Source organism: Oncorhynchus nerka, linkage group LG18 (genome assembly GCF_034236695.1).
Source record: "Oncorhynchus nerka isolate Pitt River linkage group LG18, Oner_Uvic_2.0, whole genome shotgun sequence".
In the NCBI taxonomy this organism is placed as follows: Eukaryota; Metazoa; Chordata; class Actinopteri; order Salmoniformes; family Salmonidae; genus Oncorhynchus; species Oncorhynchus nerka.
In genome coordinates, this window is record NC_088413.1 from 26,365,253 (window position 1) to 26,385,029 (window position 19,777).

At 49.8% G+C, this 19,777-nt stretch overlaps 1 protein-coding gene across 1 annotated transcript in view; it reads right to left on the reverse strand.

Moving 5' to 3' along the window:
* znf827 (zinc finger protein 827) overlaps nucleotides 1-16,584 on the reverse strand; it is a 110,004-nt gene extending 93,420 nt beyond the window's left edge. The window contains exons 1-4 of the mRNA XM_065003325.1: nucleotides 16,529-16,584; nucleotides 13,102-14,501; nucleotides 7,883-8,058; nucleotides 6,881-7,388 (exon numbers count right to left, since the gene is read on the reverse strand). Of these exons, the coding sequence (XP_064859397.1) occupies nucleotides 6,881-7,388; nucleotides 7,883-8,058; nucleotides 13,102-14,501; nucleotides 16,529-16,584 (2,140 nt within the window). The remainder of the gene's footprint in view (nucleotides 1-6,880; nucleotides 7,389-7,882; nucleotides 8,059-13,101; nucleotides 14,502-16,528) is intronic.
* Between the last annotated feature and the right edge of the window lie 3,193 nt (nucleotides 16,585-19,777).

Here is a 19,777-nt window from a genome sequence, read left to right on the forward strand (position 1 = left end):
TACTGTTGCTGCTACTACTGTTGCTGCTACTGCTGCTACTACTACTACTACTACTGCTACTACTACTACTACTGCTGCTACTACTGCTGCTACTACTACTACTACTGCTGCTACTACTACTACTGCTGCTGCTACTACTACTACTGCTGCTACTACTACTACTGCTGCTGCTACTACTACTACTGCTGCTGCTACTACTACTACTGCTGCTACCACCACCAATCACCATAGTTTAAGCTGTTATTCATGGTGATGTGCTGTGCCTAGGTTTATTTCACCCAAAGAAAATGACATTAGTCGAATTACAGTACTTTCCCTCTGCACATGCGTTAGCACTCTGTAGCACGTCAACTTCCCCCCGAATGCTGTCGGTGTTTAGGTCAGAGTTGAGGAAATAACCAACAGCCATCTCTGGGTGACTGGGTGATGTGATGAGTAGCTTTCTGCCTGGCCTGGTCTGAGTGAATGAAGATGTAACCCATCTCTGCTGCCAGTGTAGCAGGCGGGGGCACCTCGTCAGTGGCAGCCTCCTGTGTGTAGTAAAGGTTCCTTCCTGGCCTGAGTGAATGAATATGTATCCCATCTCTGCCGCCAGTGTAGCAGGTCTGTGGCAGCCCCGTGTCGTGAGTAGCAGTTTTACTGTCTCTGGCTGAGAGGTGACTATCCATCTCTGCCTGCCTTCAATGTAGCGGTTCAGTGGCAGATTCCCCGTCGTGTGTAGTAGTAGTACACTAGGGTTCATCCCGTCTCCGTCTGTCTGTGGCCCAGGGGTGATGGTGCTATCAGCCTGTCTCTGTTATCACGCCCTGTTGACATGCCACCAGCCAGTCAGCCGGACACTGCTCTCCCTCTCTCTTTTTTTCTCTCTTTTTCACGCTCCACCTCAGACTCTGGCTTTCTTGTTCTTTTGTCCCCTTTTCTACTTTATTTTTCGCTCTCCCTTTCCTCTCCCTCTCCCCCTTGCCCCTCTCTTTACTATTGTCGCTCTCCTCTCCAGCCACACTTCCTTCCTCTCGCCTCATCCGTCTCTCTGCCAGACACTTGTCCAATGCGCCTCACCTCTCGCTCCGCGGCCGGGCCTGCCGTCAAATAACTTCATTAGCTTTCCACCTCTGTCACGCTGGCCTGCTCCCCCTCTAACAACTGGCTCCTGTTTTCTCCAGGAGGAGAGGAGAACGAGGTGGCTGCTGGGCTAGTGTCTGCACACATACTCACACACACAAACAATGGGCAGGCAGGTGGAGTGGAGGGCAGCAACAATAGCTGACCGCGTGTGTACTGAGCTGGATAAAGTAGTGTAGATACTGAGGGCTGACAGCAGAGAGGATGGACCAGAGGTCACATATGAGAAGTGTTGACTGACTGACTGACTGGCTGATTCTGTTCATGTGTCGTGGTCGAGAGGAAAAGACATTATTGAGAAGAGGTTGTAACATGTGTCTGCCCACCCCGACAGGTGTTGTCAGATGAATCTTAAACAATATTTGAATGAGAGAATAGGTGACTGGATATCTTACAGTATATTATGTAGACATATTGGTTGGGTATAAAACGTGTCAACTCACAAGCACACTCGCACACAGACAAACACACACTACATCACTAAGATACTCCAACTGCATCAAACACTGCATCCAACGCCTTCGCTCTTTCACTCTCTTGCTCTCTCCTCTGAGATAAATAAGACACCCTCAGCACCAACAACACTTCCTCCCACAAGCCCCCGCTTCAGCGGCATGCCAATTATTCACACCCGGCCCGGGGTCAAGCTCGATGGCCATCTCCAAACGGGGTCGCAGCGGGGACCGCCATTATTACCCGTCTGAGGGGTCCTGCGAGTAGCGTCCTAACCGGGGCCCATCCACGCATTTCAAAGTACCTCCGCGGACTTCCATCTTTCCCCTCTCAAATCAGAATGTGGAGGGTCACACTGGGTAGGCTGTCGGTTGTGTCAGAGTTGCCGTGCGGGGGAGAAATCAAAGGGGATTGGTCGTAACACCCAGAGGAGAATCAGGGCAGCCTAAAAAAAGAGATGCCTGGGGAGTCAGCTCCTACTCGCTCTCTTTTCCTCTCTCCTTTGCCGTCTGTCACTTTATTTAGCTATTTGTTTAATCAGTTCAATTCAATTCAAGGGGCTTTATTGGCATGAGAAACATATGTTAACATTGCCAAAGAAAGTGAAGTAGATAATATACAAAAGTGAAATAAACAAAAATGAACAGCAAACAATTCAAATGTCATATGTCTATATAAAGTGCTGTAACGAAATAGTAGAAGTACTAAAGGGAATGTAAATAAACATAAATATGGGTTGTATTTACTGGTTGCCCTTTTCTTGTGGCAACAGGTCACATATATTGTTGCTGTGATGGCACACTGTGGTATTCCACACAATAGATATGAGAGTTTATACAAATTTGATTTGTTTTCAAATTCTTCGTGGATCTGTGTAATCGGAGGGAAATATGTGTCTCTAATATGGTCATTTGGGAGAAGGTTGGCAGGAAGTTCCACCTCAGTTTGTGGGCAGAGTGCACACAGCCTGTCTTCTCTTGAGAGCCAGGTCTGCCTACGGGGGCCTTTCTCAATAGCAAGGCTATGATCTCTCCCGCTCTGTCTTTTTACCCCCCCCCCTTTTTCTTCTCTCCTTCCTCCACCCCTCACCCTCTCTGTTTTACAGCCCGTCTCTCCATCCTCTACCCCTCTCCCTCTCTGTCTTACAGCCCTTCTCTCCATCCTCCACCCCTCACCCTCTCTGTCTTACAGCCCTTCTGTCCATCCAACACCCCTCTCTCTCTCTTACAACCCTTCTCTCCATCCAACACCCCTCTCCCTCACAGCCCTTCTCTCCATCCTCTACCCCTCTCCCTCTTACAGCCCTTCTCTCCATCCAACACCCCTCTCCCTCTCTTACAGCCCTTCTGTCCATCCTACACCCCTCTCTCTCTCTCTCTTACAGCCCTTCTGTCCATCCTACACCCCTCTCCCTCTCTTACAGCCCTTCTGTCCATCCTACACCCCTCTCCCTCTCTTACAGCCCTTCTGTCCATCCTACACCCCTCTCTCTCTCTCTTACAGCCCTTCTGTCCATCCTACACCTCTCTCCCTCTCTTACAGCCCTTCTCTCCATCCAACACCCCTCTCCCTCACAGCCCTTCTCTCCATCCTCTACCCCTCTCCCTCTTACAGCCCTTCTCTCCATCCAACACCCCTCTCCCTCTCTTACAGCCCTTCTGTCCATCCTACACCCCTCTCTCTCTCTCTCTTACAGCCCTTCTCTCCATCCTCTACCCCTCTCCCTCTTACAGCCCTTCTCTCCATCCAACACCCCTCTCCCTCTCTTACAGCCCTTCTGTCCATCCTACACCCCTCTCTCTCTCTTACAGCCCTTCTGTCCATCCTACACCTCTCTCCCTCTCTTACAGCCCTTCTGTCCATCCTACACCCCTCTCCCTCTCTTACAGCCCTTCTGTCCATCCTACACCCCTCTCTCTCTCTCTTACAGCCCTTCTGTCCATCCTACACCTCTCTCCCTCTCTTACAGCCCTTCTGTCCATCCTACACCTCTCTCCCTCTCTTACAGCCCTTCTGTCCATCCTACACCCCTCTCCCTCTCTTACAGCCCTTCTGTCCATCCTACAGCCCTTCTGTCCATCCTACACCCCCTCTCTCTTACAGCCCTTCTGTCCATCCTACACCTCTCTCCCTCTCTTACAGCCCTTCTGTCCATCCTACACCCCTCTCCCTCTCTTACAGCCCTTCTGTCCATCCTACACCCCTCTCCCTCTCTTACAGCCCTTCTGTCCATCCTACACCCCTCTCTCTCTCTTACAGCCCTTCTGTCCATCCTACACCTCTCTCCCTCCCTCACAGCTCTTCTGTCCATCCTACACCCCTCTCCCTCTCTTACAGCCCTTCTGTCCATCCTACACCCCTCTCCCTCTCTTACAGCCCTTCTGTCCATCCTACACCTCTCTCCCTCTCTTACAGCCCTTCTGTCCATCCTACACCTCTCTCCCTCTCTTACAGCCCTTCTGTATATCCTACACCCCTCTCCCTCTCTTATAGCCCTTCTGTCCATCCAACACCCCTCTCTCTCTCTTACAACCCTTCTCTCCATCCAACACCCCTCTCCCTCACAGCCCTTCTCTCCATCCTCACCCCTCTCTTACAGCCCTTCTCTCCATCCTACAGCCCTTCTGTCCATCCTCTCCCTCTCTTACAGCCCTTCTGTCCATCCAACACCCTCTCTCCTCTCTTACAGCCCTTCTGTCCATCCTACACCCCTCTCCCTCTCTTACAGCCCTTCTGTCCATCCCACCCTCTCTCTCTTACAGCCCTTCTCTCCATCCAACACCCCTCTCCCTCTCTTACAGCCCTTCTCTCCATCCAACACCCCTCTCCCTCTCTTACAGCCCTTCTCTCCATCCTATACCTCTCTCTTACAGCCCTTCTCTCCATCCTATACCTCTCTCTTACAGCCCTTCTCTCCATCCTATACCTCTCTCTTACAGCCCTTCTCTCCATCCTACACCCCTCTCCCTCTCTTACAGCCCTTCTCTCCATCCTACACCCTCTCCCTTCTCCATCCAACACTTACAGCCCTTCTGTCCATCCTCTCTTACAGGCCTTCTTCTGTCCATCCTACACCCCTCTCCCTCTCTTACAGCCCTTCTCTCCATCCTACACCTCTCTCTACAGCCCTTCTCTCCATCCCACCCCTCTTACAGCCCTTCTGTCCATCCTACACCCCCTCCCTCTCTTACAGCCCTTCTGTCCATCCTACACCCTCTCCCTCTCTTACAGCCCTTCTGTCCATCCTACACCCTCTCCCTCTCTTACAGCCCTTCTGTCCATCCTACACCTCTCTCCCCCTCTCTTACAGCCCTTCTGTCCATCCTACACCCCTCTCCCTCTCTTACAGCCCTTCTGTCCATCCTACACCCCTCTCCCTCTCTCACAGCCCTTCTGTCCATCCTACACCTCTCTCCTCTCTTACAGCCCTTCTGTCCATCCTACACCCCTCTCCCTCTCTTACAGCCCTTCTGTCCATCCTACACCCCTCTCCCTCTCTTACAGCCCTTCTGTCCATCCTACACCCCCTACAGCCCTCTCCATACAGCCCTCTCTCTCCATCCATACACCCCTCTCCCTCTCTTACAGCCCTTCTCCATCCATCCTACACCTCTCTTACAGCCCTTCTGTCCATCCTACACCCCTCTCTCCCTCACAGCCCTTCTCTCCATCCTACAGCCCTTCTCTCAATCCTCTCTTACAGCCCTTCTCTCCATCCTACACCCCCTCTCTCTATCTTACAGCCCTTCTGTCCATCCTACACCCCTCTCTCTTACAGCCCTTCTCTCCATCCTACACCTCTCCCTCTCTTACAGCCCTTCTGTCCATCCTACACCCCTCTCCCTCTCTTACAGCCCTTCTGTCCATCCTACACCTCTCTCCCTCTCTTACAGCCCTTCTGTCCATCCTACACCCCTCTCTTACAGCCCTTCTCTCCATCCTACACCTCTCTCTCTCTTACCTCTCTCGTCCCCTCTCACAGCCTCTCTCTCTCTTTTACAGCCCTTCTGGGATTGAGAGAGGCACTGTGACAGAAGTGGTAAATCAGGAGATGAGCTGCCGCATGTACACACTCAATCGCTCTTGGCAGGGAGGTCAAAAGAAAGAGTCCCGAGGTTCCCCTGAGAAGAAGCTTTACCCCCCCCCCCCCCCCCATCCCTTTCTCCTCCTCTCTACCCTCCCTGTCTGCTGTACGGCCCAGCAAAGAGTGCAAAAGATCTGAGTAAAGCTTTGGGCCAAACCCCCCCTTCTCTTTTTTACCAACCGCGCTCAGAGATGATCATGAAAGCCCTCGGTAATCAAAAGGACCAGTATTCTATTTAAACATCATCGTTATCTCTAACATCACTCAAGTCCACTACTATCCGCTCCTTAAAAACAAAAAAGTGTGTCCTCCCATCTTTCAAATTCCCTCCGGTACTGCATGAATGACGCCGCCCTTGAACTAAGATGTCCGCCGCCCGTCCGCCACTCTACACTGGGCTGACATTGTGAGAGAAGAAGCCATCTTGGCTCCATCTCCTCTGGGACTTTCCTGGCTTGATTGCAAAGTCTGGGAGTGAAGTGCGACTGGCACCCGGGGGGCACCGGTGCGGAGCCGAACTGGAGGGGGAGGGGTTAACTAAACCTGTCCAGTCCCTCCGCGACGCACATCGCATCCTAGCCAGGGTCACGGAGCAGAAGTTAAGGGCGCTAATCATTATGAAATTCAAATTATGAATTCTTCTTAATTTATGAATTATGCATACATTTTTAATTAATCTAATGTTCCGAGGGTTTTCTACCCCCCTCCTCCCCCATCCCTTGTCCCTCTCCTCCTTCCGCATCCCTCGTTCAGGAGATCTCAATCTAATTAGCTGGCATTAGGAGTTAGAGTGGCAGCCTCAACCCCGACCTTGGCACCCAACCCCGGGCACACCTTCCCCCATCAATCTTCAGCCATTGTCTCAAAGTAACTGATCCTTTGCCATCGTCACAACACGGTGGAATGCATCTCAACAAACCTGATATAATACCTAGCGTTATTCTGGCTAACGATAGCGTGTTTGTTGTTGATGAGGTTATTGGAGAGGCAAAGCAGAGTGTTGGGGTTATTGGATTAATGAGTTGACGTTCATTGACATTCATGACGAAACCCTAGGAAATATGCTAAGACGCTCAAAAGTCCTGAAATGGCCATCAAAAGTTTCCCACCAGTCCAACACCTACATAAACATTTTGTGAAATCTCTTCAGTGATGAATAGGTGTTGGACTGGGTGGCCGTTAGCGAGTGTTGTTATTGACGGGAGTTGCTGTCATGGTTACCTGAGAGCTTCATCAGCAGGTCGGTGGCTGTCTTGGTGGTGATGTCCGGGCTGAAGAGGGACGCTGCCGTTGGACCTCCACCAGGACTGGACCGCACCCCCACCCCCAAGCCGACTCCCCCCATAGAGAGGTCCAGGGAGTTGCCACTGCTACCAGGCCGCTCCCGCTCCCTGTCCCTGCAAAGGGTGAAGGGCGACAGCACCGACAGCTCCCTCTCCTGGGGCTCTTCTTTAATATAGACGTGGTGGTTGGAGACTCCAGGGGAGCTCTGGTTCCCTGCGTCCGACTGGAGGGGGGATTCCCCGGGGTTGAAATCGCCCAGGAGTGACCCCTCGCCCTCCGTGTCCGTGGTGGCCTCTTCCTTGACCTTGACCCCGTCGGAGGCGGACCCAGAACGGGGGAAGTGCTGGTGGCAGCGCATGTGGAGCTTGAGGCTGAAGTGGCGCGAGGAGGTGAAAGGGCAAAGTTCGCACTGGAACGTCTCGCCCCGGTCCTGATGCTGGTGGACCTGAGATACAGGGATAGGATGAGCGGTGGGGGTACCTCCACATTGTTACGGCAACAACATTCAAAGCAATTATGCTCATTTGAGGACAAGACACTGAAAATTTGCCTACGCTACAATGGAGCAATGCATCACCGCATTGTCCATTCAACGTGTGTCAATGTTTCAGGCTAATTGAATCTGTTCCTATGCAAATAAATAATTGAAATAAAATGAATAAAAGAGATTAAATAAGAGCGTAAAACAGTAAGGATTCCCTCAAAACCTGGAGCTTCTCGCTCTTGTTAAAACCCCCTCTAGCTTTGGTCTACTAACTACAGTATCATTTGAGGCACGTTACGCCGCTACACTAGAGGTGACTTTGACTAGAGCTTACACCTCCCTTCCTTTGAGCAATTAGTAGCATTAGCACCACTTCCACAATTACGACCTCAGGGGATGGATAACACGACAAGGTTACAGGTCAAAGGAGGCATCACAGGCTCCCATCATCTCACCTTCATGTGGGACTTGAGATTGTCTTTGCGGGCGCAGCGGAAGGGGCACAGGGGACACTGGTGACTCTTCAGGCCGGTGTGGATCACCATGTGTCTCTTCCAGTAGCTCTTCCTCTTGATGACCAGGCCACACACCGGACACTGGAACGGCTTCCCTCCGTCCTCCCCCGGGGAACCTGGGAGAGGAGAGGAAAAAGAGGGGATGAGGCATTTATTTATTTCACCTTTATTTAACCAGGGAGTTCCAGTGAGGTCAGAATAATAATTTACTAAGGGATACCTGGCTGAGAAGGGCAGCTCAGTAAAAATACAAGTCATTTAGTGAATACAGTCCCCTGAACGAATACTTAAGCAATACATCATTCATTCCTTCCTCGTTTGCTTGATGTCAGTGCACCTATCCGATCTATAAGTGACTGGTAAGGTGTAAGTAAGGTTTCCACTTTATAGCTTTCCCCAATCCAGCCCATGTCAGATCTGTGATTACTTCAAGGAAGAAAATAAGCAAGCTAGGAAGGTGAAGGATACATTTCTGAAGTATTGGAACAGGTCCATTTCTCGAGCTGGGAATTGCTTGGGACTTCACCACACGATATTATCACGATACTAAAGTGCCGATACGATATGCATTACGATTCTCACCATTCTATATGAATTGCGATTCCATATACTGCAGTTTTATTGCGATTTGATGTTCCAAACATATTGCTCACCATATGTCTGCTGCAGAGAGACAAGAGAGAGCCATGAGAAGTTTCAATCAGTCAGGAAAATAAAAGTGCTGAAAACATCTTGGCTCCCTATTTAAAAAGAAGATGGAGAACAAGCTATAGGATCAAAAATACGTTAGTTATGGCGCAGGTACAGCCGACTAGCGCTAGCTAACACTACCTGGATTTTTAAAAAACAAATCTATACAATATTGTCCCAAAATAATATTGCGATATGCAACTATCGATCCCCCCCAATCACTAGTCCATTTCTTCCTTACCAGAGAAGAGTTACGGACTATGGAGCCTCTCTAAAGGTTACTGACTTTGGCACTATTCCCACACCTCTACTAGGTGAGACACGACCTCTAGACACCTCAAGCTGAGAACGTTCAACAAAGCCTGCTGTGCTTCTGAGAACAAAAGAAGTCAAACTCAAGGATGTTTTATTATCTCGATTATTGTTGTTGGCTTCATTTCCGGCCTCTATTACGCCGTTTAATTGGGCTTATTAGGACCCGGCATGATTGCATTACAAATTCACCACGGGCCTGTCATCGATGGCTTCATAAGTATTCTCCTCCTGTTCCTTGGAAAACATCTGGTAATCAGTGTTTGGTGAAATTACCGCGCTCAGCCATTCATTGACCCCGGGTGTAAAACCTCGAGACTGCCTATTTGCAACAATAAACCGCCATCTGCGGCCCAACCGACTGGAGCGAGTGAGAGAAAAGAGGGGGTGGAGAGAGAGGGGGAGGAGGAGAGAGAGGAGAGAAGATAACCGTGGACTCCTTGCTCATTGGAGGATGTAGGGGAAGAGGTGGAGGAGAAAGAAAAAAGATGGAACGACATTTAACTGGTCAGTACGTCAGATAGCAGATTCTCTCTCTCTCTCCAGGGCAATCAAGATCAATTATCAAGAAATGTCTAAACTATGTAGAATTACACAGATTTATGTAACACTAAATATAGGCTAAATGTGTAACAATTTCATACCAGACCAGCCAACTGCAACAAAACAAAACAATCAATAACCAAGGGCATGTTTTTTCTGTCTGGCCAGCAGACAAGTAACTGCATTTGTACAGCATTCCACCGCGACCTTGACGGCTGCAGGTTACCGCCGACAACCCTTTTTAACATGCAGATCACAGAATATTGCATTGACTGCCTCTCTCCCTCTCATCCGTCTCAAGTCAATTTGATCCAGCCATTTTAGATTTGGCTTAAGGGTTACGACACAATCCTTCAAAAGTGCCCATCCATCTACCCTGGAACACACTCCACTGTTCTCCCTAAAGGCTGCTCATTTTGAGAGAGGAGAGAGTGTGTGTGTGTGTGTATGTGTGTGTGTGTGTATTGTATTTTGTATTTATTAAGGAGCCCCTTTAGCTACTCTTCTTGGGGTCCAGCAACATTAAGGCAGTTATATACAATTATAAATATTACATGACATTACATTTCACAACCCATTAAGTGTGTCCACAACCCATTAAGTGTGCAGAGTGCGTGAGTTAGCATGTGTATTCATGTGTCTGTACCGGTGTGTGTCTCTTCACAGTCCCTGCTGTTCTATAAGGTTTCATTGTATCGATTTTTAAAATCTGATTCTACAGCTTGTGTCAGTTACCTGATGTGGAATAGAGTTCCATGTAGTCATGGCTCTGTGTAGTACTGTGCGCCTCCCATAGTCTGTTCTGGACCTGCCCAGTGTAAACTGATGGGATTGTGTTTGGCTGGGAGTCTGCTGAATGCTGATCTGAGGACAGAGGAGAAGGCTGACTGCAGACTCCTCTGGCTCCAACCTCCACCAGTCTGTACAGAGGTGACTGGTAAAGGGAGGTTGATGGAGCCAGAAGCGTCTGCAGAACAGACACGGATATGGACTCTCGGTTCCTACTGTGCTGAGAGCACACACCGCAGAGCTGAGCGCAAATGGTCTGGGTTGGACATCCTGCCAGGCCCACAGACCTTTTCCCAGACTCAGGCCAGACGGGGAGGGGGATTCTCTCTCTCTCTCTCTCGCTCTTTCTCTCTCTCTTTATCAAAAGTGGGGCGAGCGAGCTTTTTTTTTTTTAAATACATGAATGAAATAAATACAAACCTAGAAACCTCACCAAGAGATTTTAGCCATTTATAATGAGAGTCACAGGGACCAGGGTTTGAGTCCCAGTCAGGGTCTAACCCTGAATGCTGATTGGTTAAAAGCGCATTCCAGCCGGTGTCTATTCCACAAGGTACCACCAGCTAAATCTATGACGTTAAAATGCCTATTTAGTCTGTTCCATCTGACTGAGCAAACCACTGGCTCGTCAGCCCAGGCAGGGAAGTTATACACTTGATCTCCACTACAAAAAGCATCTAGACATTATCTCACATTTCTTCTAGACTAACATTTAGTTTTTAACAGCAGACATTTGTATAAACCTTGACGTCTCACCGACATTTGCAACATTGTTTCAATATTCAAATTCGATCTCCAACTGTCCCATAGTAATGAACGTGTAGGGGTCGGGAGTCGGAACGAGAGAGAGAGGCAGGCAGAGTTTCTCAGCCAGTCTAAATCATTAATCAGCTGCCATAATTTTTATGGATGTATACAAAGAAAAGGCAATTGAAAAACGGTAAAACGAAAAGTGTAGCTAGTTTGCTAGTCTTTCCTGCTTCAGTATGAAGTGACTGTGTTAGCTGTGTTGTTGGCTAGCTCCTCTGAACAACCGTGTTCTACGCCAGGCGAAATCGTGCCTCGTTAGCTCAGTGTTACCGATGCATCCAAATAAATGTCACTAAGAAAACAGCTTAAACAAATGCAGCCACTGTTGGTCTTTCTGCACTGTTCGACGTGACTGTAAAGTTAGCCGTAGTTGGCTAGCTAGCAAGCAAGGGATAAGAACGTTGCCAGCCAGTATGACAATGGAACATTTAGAACGAACAACTGGGTCGCGTGCATTGATACAGAACAAAAAGACTGAACGACTAGGTCACGTCCATAGATACAGAACAAAAAGACTGAGCGACTAGGTCACGTCCATAGATACAGAACAAAAAGACTGAACGACTAGGTCACGTCCATAGATACAGAACAAAAAGACTGAACAACAGGGTCGCATCTTTAGCAACCGAACCAATAGAACGAACCAGCCGGCTTGGGTAGCAACTCTAGATTTGTTTCGGGACTATATCTTGTGGAAGGATGAAATAGTATGAATAAAATCATCAAAATAACGTTTTTAATGAAAATATGTCAATCATTATTTGAATATGTTACAAACCGGTAACCCTTTGTATAAAAGTGATAATGCCCGAGCCCTCAATTAATACATTGGTTCCCGTGTTAAATAGCCCCATTGAAAGCAGTGAAGGCAGAGTTCTGCCATTGTTCATGATAGATGTGCTAGTTGAAATATATATCATACCACTAAAGTAATCAGACCTATTCTTACTATATTGAACTGCTTCAGCTTCTATTCAGCTTGAAATCTTCATTTAACACCTTCCACTACTATAAAAAAAAAATACATTTTTGGACAGCTGAAGCAAGCACACACATTTTCTTCAGGAAATGTTCCTATTCTAGTTTAGTCATTTATCTCAGCTTAGAAGAGTTCACTGCAAGCTGACTACTGGCTAGCTTCCGAAATCAACTTATTAAAGTATCTACAAAACAAGTTTTATAGCCAAAAGGAAGGTTTCTACATGTTTTATTTTACTGTCCCCGGTTCACAAATTATTATTTTGATTCGCATGATTCGATTCACCGGGATTGAACCGAATCCCTACCACTTTGACGCGAATCATGCAATTTGTCAAAAATAATAGTTTGAAATAATTTCTTATAAATAAAAAAATATATATATATATATATATTTTTTTGTGTGAAGCGGGGCATCCGTAATACAGTAAATGTCCTTAAAGTGTAATATAAAGGGATTCAACATATTAGAACATTTGCTTAGAGACCAGCTTTAATTCCATATAATAAGCAAAAGCTTGGAGAATATCTGTAAACGATAGTTTCCAAATAAGTTGAAAAGCTGAAGAGGATTGAATATCCGAAGACAGTTCAGGATGTGCAAGGTGAAATGAACTAGTACCGACAAACAATCTTGAAAAATGCAAGGTGAAATAACTGATTGAAATGCATTAAAAAAATCTGCTGTTGTTGTGGTGTTCAACCTGGGAAGGTCTTCCACAACGGTTCATTGTTGTAGAAAACCTTGCTAGAGAAACAACACCTTCTGGGATTGATGGATAGCGGCACTTTGTTTGTCACAAGGTTTATACAAAAGGTCCAGTGTTCTTAACAACGTTCCAATGTTCCGAACCTTGTCACGACGACAAAACGTAGCTGACATAATATCTTGATAAACTCACCATTACATTTACCAAACTGCAAAACAAAACAGAATGTAGCTTACTACTGTAAATCCCAAAACTCACCATAAGGCTTTTAGACAACAAATGCCACCTCAGGAAGAAATTGTGTAGGGTCAGGGTGGATTGGCCTACCTGCTTGGCTGCTGGGTTTGGCCCTTCCCTTAGGGGTGGAGGGCAGCAGCAGGTCCATGGCGCTCTGGGGCCCTGTGGGGGTCCCTGCCTTCTGGTTCCTGTCCAGCAGGGGCTTGATGTCCTCCTGGATGGCCCCTCCTCCTGCTGTGGCCTCCATCTTATCAGCAAGGAGGTTCCCTGCCGCCCGGGCTGCCACCTCCTTGAGGAGCGCAGCCGAGGAAGTCATAGAGACCAGGGAGAGGAAGGAGGAGCCGGTGGAGGGTTGGTGTTGGTGGTCTGATGATGAGGGGGTGGAGGTGGTCTGGGAGCGCTCGCTCACCTTCTTGGACAGGGCGGCTAGCGTGGAGCTGGCCGACTGAGGGCTGAAGGGGGAGGTGAAGACATCGAAGCGTACCGAGTCGTCTGTTCCTCCCCGGCTCCCTCCTCCCAGAGTGGGTATGGTAGAGCAGGAGGATGATGAAGAGGAAGTAGACGAGGCCACTACGGTGGCATTCTTGTCCTGTAAAACCGCGTTGGCTGCCGCTTTCAGCTTCTGGATGGCCGAGTCAGGTGATAGGCTGGACCCGCCGCTGGAGGCGGAGCAACCCGCCGGGGGCCACTTCCCGTCACCTGCCACTCCCACCCACACGAAGCCAGCACCGTTGCTCGGGGCGACCACCGAGGCGAAGGGGTCGCAGGGCTCCTGCTTGATGGCAGTGGTCGACATGGTAACAGAGGCAGGCGAGGCTGAGGCGGAGCCTCCGCTGTTGTTGTTGTTGTTATTGGCCGCCAGTTTTCGGGCGAGGGCACTTAGCTGCTGAGCATGATGGGAGGAGGAGGAGAGGGTCAGGGCTGGAGCTAAGCCTATAGGGGGCGACTCTCCTCCCCCTCTCACTCTCCCCAGAAGTTCCCCATCCAGCTTCAACGACCCAGCCTCTAGGAGGCGCCGCAGGTTACTACTCAGGGGTTTCCCCAGGGCCTCTGAGGCAGCCTCTCCATAGAGCGAGGATACCACGGAGGAAAGGGTATCTTGGGCAGAGAACACCCCTCCGTCCACCCCTAGGCTCAGGAGTTCAAGGGAGGCCCGGTGGTGGTTGTGGACAGGCGTAGGGCAGCCCCCCAGGGAGCTCTCGGTCGAGGTGTCGGGGTGTTCTGGAGGTCGGTCTGGGGAGGGGGTGGGGGCCCCGTGGAGGAACAGCTCATGGTCGTCATGGATGTCACCGCTGTACGACGACTCGGAGCGCGTGTCGGAGGCGTTCCCGTACCAGCCACCGCCGCCAACGCCGCCGTCGTCGTCCTCCACGGGACAGCAGCCCCCGTCGGGCCCACTCTCCTCGACGCTGTCCACATCTACAGGAGAGAATAAGAAGAGACGTTTGGTGAGAGGAAAAGAGAGGAGGAAGGGATCATCATGGTCAGAGCTGAGGACAAACCAGGGTCACGTTCATTGGATCATAGACGGAGGGAAACGGGGAGGTGCTACCTGAACTTATCCATTATGAAAACACTTGTTTTAGCTTTTCCCGTTGCACAATGTTTTACTACAGTTTTCCCCAATGAACATTTCCCAGGAAAGGACTGGATTTTGTCATTAAAGATAAACTCAAGGATCTTTAGCACAAGAAATTTGTAACATATAGTAGGATTACTTATTTTTGTATAAAATTGCGGGACGTTGCATACCATACCAAATGATGACGTGGTACACAGAGAAAAAAACAGGGAACACTAGGCACTTGAGAACCAATTTCAAAACTACTGGCAAAAAATGATAAAAGTTTGAGAGCTCCTTAAATGACAATCTAGGAGGCATTGACATGAACAGCCTTGATTTGAGGATTGACGTTGTAATTCAACAAGTCAGCAGTCACCTGTCACCTGGATTACAAAGTGAGCCAGACTACTACACTATACACTCATTCTGACGCCTCCTTATCACAAGTGAGCACTCTCAATTCTATTTACCAGCTAAGTACAAAGGGAACAGTCTATTCAAAATACCAAATAGACTTCAGCGCTCTCAGCAAGGGGTAACTCACTGCCTTGGCAATGACTGAAGAAAATCATAATAACGCCGAAAATCCAAGGAGCTTTAATGCAACAAAATCCACCAGCTTTCCCCAAGCCTTTCTCTCAGCACTGAGAATCACCAGCAACGTTCGATAAAATAACAGTAATGATTTTTCAATCCTTTATTTTCAACATATATTTTTTTCCCAGGGTCAATTTTTTTTTCTCCCAAGGAGTTTAGTAACGGGGTTACCATGACAACAGGACCTTCCGGGAGGCTAGACAGCAAAGATTAGGGTAATGGAGGTTACAGAGCCTGTTTAATATTCATGAGGATGCAGATACCACCAGGGAGCCAATAAGGATAGGGTTAAGGTCACCCAGGGTCATTAATATACACTTGGTGTATCAATATTCATAAGCAAAACATTACAGCTTGCCAGACAAGGGCGAACAAAAGAAAGTGAGTATTCCTGAAACATATTAACCCCTTTCCATAAGAAGATGTCAGAAAGCAACAAGCCTGGGCTAAGAAAATGTCAAAACTTTACTGTACTGGGAGGGGGGTGGGGGCAGTAGAGGCTTCAACAAAAAATAAACCCATTGAGCATCAACCGAAGAAAACAGAGAGCGAGAATAACAAAAAAAAGGTCAAGAGAAGCCATGACACTCATACACTGAGACGCAGGCACGCACGCAGGCACGCACGCACGCACGCACGCACGCAGGCACCCACGCACGCACACACGCACGCACACACGCAGGCACGCACGTCATTTGAGCTCTCTTCTCTCTCCCTCTCGCTCACACCCATCAAGGCTAGTCTTCACCTTGGCGACCCAGTCTAAGAATATTGGTGGGTTGCTTCTCTGTTTACAGGCAGAGGGGAAAGCGGTTGCCTCAGCAACCCCACCCGCAGGGGTCATTAGAGTCAGCTCACATCTGGTCTGGTCGTCACCGACTATGGGCCAGAGAGGTGACCGCAACCGTGGCCCAAACACTCTGACCAAGCGTACATGCACAGCAACAAATCTACCCACCACGCAGGGACGCTAGTACACACTCCATCTCACACACACAGGAGTCAGGACACACACACACCGTGGCAGAGGCCAGGGCAGGGAAAAGAAGACACTGAACATTTACAGGAGTCAGGACACTACACCTTACAACCAGAGACCTGACCCCTCTTTTTTTACACAGTTTATGTTGTGTATGTGTGTGCACCCGTTGCGTGTGTTTCTATGCACTGTGTGTGTGTGTATCTTCCTTCACCTCTTCCTTCACATTTGCTAAGATGACATTAAGCGAGGAAAGGGAGAGAGAGAAATAGAGAGCGGGAGAAAGGGAGCGAGCGCGTGAGAGAGAATGTCAGCAGGTCTAAGACCTACTGTTTTTCCATGGCCGCCGTTCACTCCCACTGAAAGCTTTTAGTCACCTGAGCCGGGCCAGAGGGGCGAAGTATGCGAGGCATGACCCGCGTCCATGTGACATGCTACAGAAAGAAAGCAGCCAGACCCTAATGGCTGTAATGTCGTTAGTGGGAAATGGCTAGATTGCTGACCTAAAGTCTCAGGAGTACAAAGTGGAAGGTTGAGGGGGGGGTGAATTTGAACTATCCCCCCCTTTCCCTCCCTCTATCGACCTCTCCTTCTCCCTCTCTCTTACCCTTTGCTGCCCTCCCCCTCTCTTTCCCTAACTCTCCCCCTGCCTTTCTCTCTCTCCTTCCTGGGTTTAGTGTTGAGGTCCCGAGACTCCTCCAAGCAACACTACACCTCAAGACGCTAGGCTAGCCGTAACGCTACAATGCTGCCTCTGCCGCACCCCGTCGCCATGGTTGTGTGACACAGGCAGGACCACCGCGCGCGTGCGTGTGTGTGTGTGAGAGACACAGGCAGGGCCACCCCGTGGGCGGGCTGACATTTCACAAGGTCATATCTCTGACCCAGGCTACGAGGGGAGGGGGGGGCTTTGTCTGGGACTCAGCGTGCACGCACACACACACTAGACTGTACACACACACATTGTACAGTCTCTACAGTACAGTGGTGGTGGTGATGATATAGTCTCTACAGTACAGTGGTGGTGATACAGTCTCTACAGTACAGTGGTGGTGGTGATACAGTCTCTACAGTACAGTGGTGGCGGTGATACAGTCTCTACAGTGCAGTGGTGGTGGTGATATAGTCTCTACAGTACAGTGGTGGTGGCAGTGATACAGTCTCTACAGTACAGTGGTGGCGGTGATACAGTCTCTACAGTACAGTGGTGGCGGTGATACAGTCTCTACAGTACAGTGGTGGTGGTGGTGGTGATACAGTCTCTACAGTACAGTGGTGGTGACAGTGATACAGTCTCTACAGTACAGTGGTGGCGGTGATACAGTCTCTACAGTACAGTGGTGGTGGTGGTGATACAGTCTCTACAGTACAGTGGTGGTGACGGCGGTGGTGATAGAGTCTCTACAGTACAGTGGTGGTGGTGGTGATACAGTCTCTACAGTACAGTGGTGGTGGCAGTGATACAGTCTCTACAGTACAGTGGTGGCGGTGATACAGTCTCTACAGTACAGTGGTGGCGGTGATACAGTCTCTACAGTACAGTGGTGGTGGCAGTGATACAGTCTCTACAGTACAGTGGTGGCGGTGATACAGTCTCTACAGTACAGTGGTGGTGGTGATACAGTCTCTACAGTACAGTGGTACAGTGGTGGTGGTGGTGATACAGTCTCTACAGTACAGTGGTGGTGACAGTGATACAGTCTCTACAGTACAGTGGTGGCGGTGATACAGTCTCAGTGGTGGCGGTGATACAGTACAGTGGTGGTGGTGGTGATACAGTCTCTACAGTACAGTGGTGGTGACGGCGGTGGTGATAGAGTCTCTACAGTACAGTGGTGGTGGTGGTGATACAGTCTCTACAGTACAGTGGTGGTGGCAGTGATACAGTCTCTACAGTACAGTGGTGGCGGTGATACAGTCTCTACAGTACAGTGGTGGCGGTGATACAGTCTCTACAGTACAGTGGTGGTGGTGGTGATACAGTCTCTACAGTACAGTGGTGGTGACGGCGGTGGTGATAGAGTCTCTACAGTACAGTGGTGGTGGGGAGGGGGGGTGATACAGTCTCTACAGTACAGTGGTGGTGGACACACACACACAGTCTCTACAGTACAGTGGTGGTGGTGGTGGGGGACGACACACAGTCTTTACAGTACAGTGGTGGTGGACACACACACACAGTCTCTACAGTACAGTGGTGGTGGGGGCGACGACACAGTCCACAATACAGTGGTGGTGAGGGGACAGGCACAGTCTTTACAGTACAGTGGTGGTGGGGGGGGACACAGTCCACAATACAGTGGTGGTGAGGGGACAGGCACAGTCTTTACAGTACAGTGGTGGAATCTCTATAGCAGGCAGTGTCAGAGGAAGGCTCTAAAAAGTTGTATAAAGCCAAGTTATCGGTACACATTGTGTATTTACTCCTCGTGTTATTATCTCTTCTTTTCCCTCTCTGCATTGTTGGGAAGGGTCCGTAAGTACACATTTCATTGTTAGTCTACACCTGTTGTTTACAAAGCATGTGAAATCAAATTTGATTTGACACACACACCCTACAGTCCAACAACTTGGGGAAGCTAAAGCATAAAATGCCCCTGACTGAATGAGACTGATGGGGCTGCTATGAGGCAGCGAGGAGAAGCAGAGAGAAACAGAGCGAGGCAGAGAGGGAGCGAAGCAGAGAGGCAGAGAAAGAAGCAGAGGCAGAGAAAGAAGCAGAGACAGAGAAAGAAGCAGAGAGAGGCAGAGGCAGACGGAGCGAGCGAGCGAGAGGCAGACAGAGCGAGCGAGCAGAGGCAGAGAGAGCGAGAGCGAGCGAGCGGCAGAGAGAGAGAGAGCGAGCGAGAGAGAAGAGACAGAGAGAGAGAGAGAGAGCGAGCGGCAGAGAGAGACAGAGAGAGCGAGCGGCAGAGAGAGAGCGGCAGAGCAGAGAAGCAGCCGGCAGTGAGCGACGAGAGAGAGAGAGAGCGAGAGGCAGAGCGAGCGAGAGAGAGAGAGAGCGAGGCGAGCGGTAGAGCAGAGCGAGCGAGCGAGAGCAGAGAGAGCGAGCGAGAGGCAGAGAGAGAGAGAGCAGACAAAGACAGAGCGAGCGGAGAGAGAGAAAGAGCGAGCGGAGCAGATGGGGCAGAGAGAGCGAGCGAGAGGCAGAGAGAGAGAGAGCGAGAGGCAGAGAGAGAGCGAGCGAGAGGCAGAGAGAGAGCGAGCGAGAGGCAGAGAGAGAGAGGAGCAGAGAGCAGAGAGAGAGGCAGAGAGGAGAGAAAGAGCGAGCGAGAGGCAGAGAGAGAGAGCGAGAGGCAGAGACAGAGCGAGCGAGAGGCAGAGACAGAGCGAGAGCGAGAGGCAGAGAGAGAGAGGCAGAGAGAGGCAGAGAGAGAGCGAGCAGAGAGAGAGAGCGAGCGAGAGGCAGAGAGAGAGCGAGAGAGCAGAGAGAGAGAGCGAGAGGCAGAGAGAAGAGAGCGAGAGGCAGAGGGAGAGAGGCAGAGCGAGAGGCAGAGAGAGCGAGAGAGGCAGAGCGAGCGAGCGGCAGAGAGAGCGAGCGAGAGGCAGAGACAGAGCGCAGAGAGAGAGACAGAGCGAGCGGCGAGAGAGGCAGAGAGCGAGCGAGAGGCAGAGACAGAGCGAGA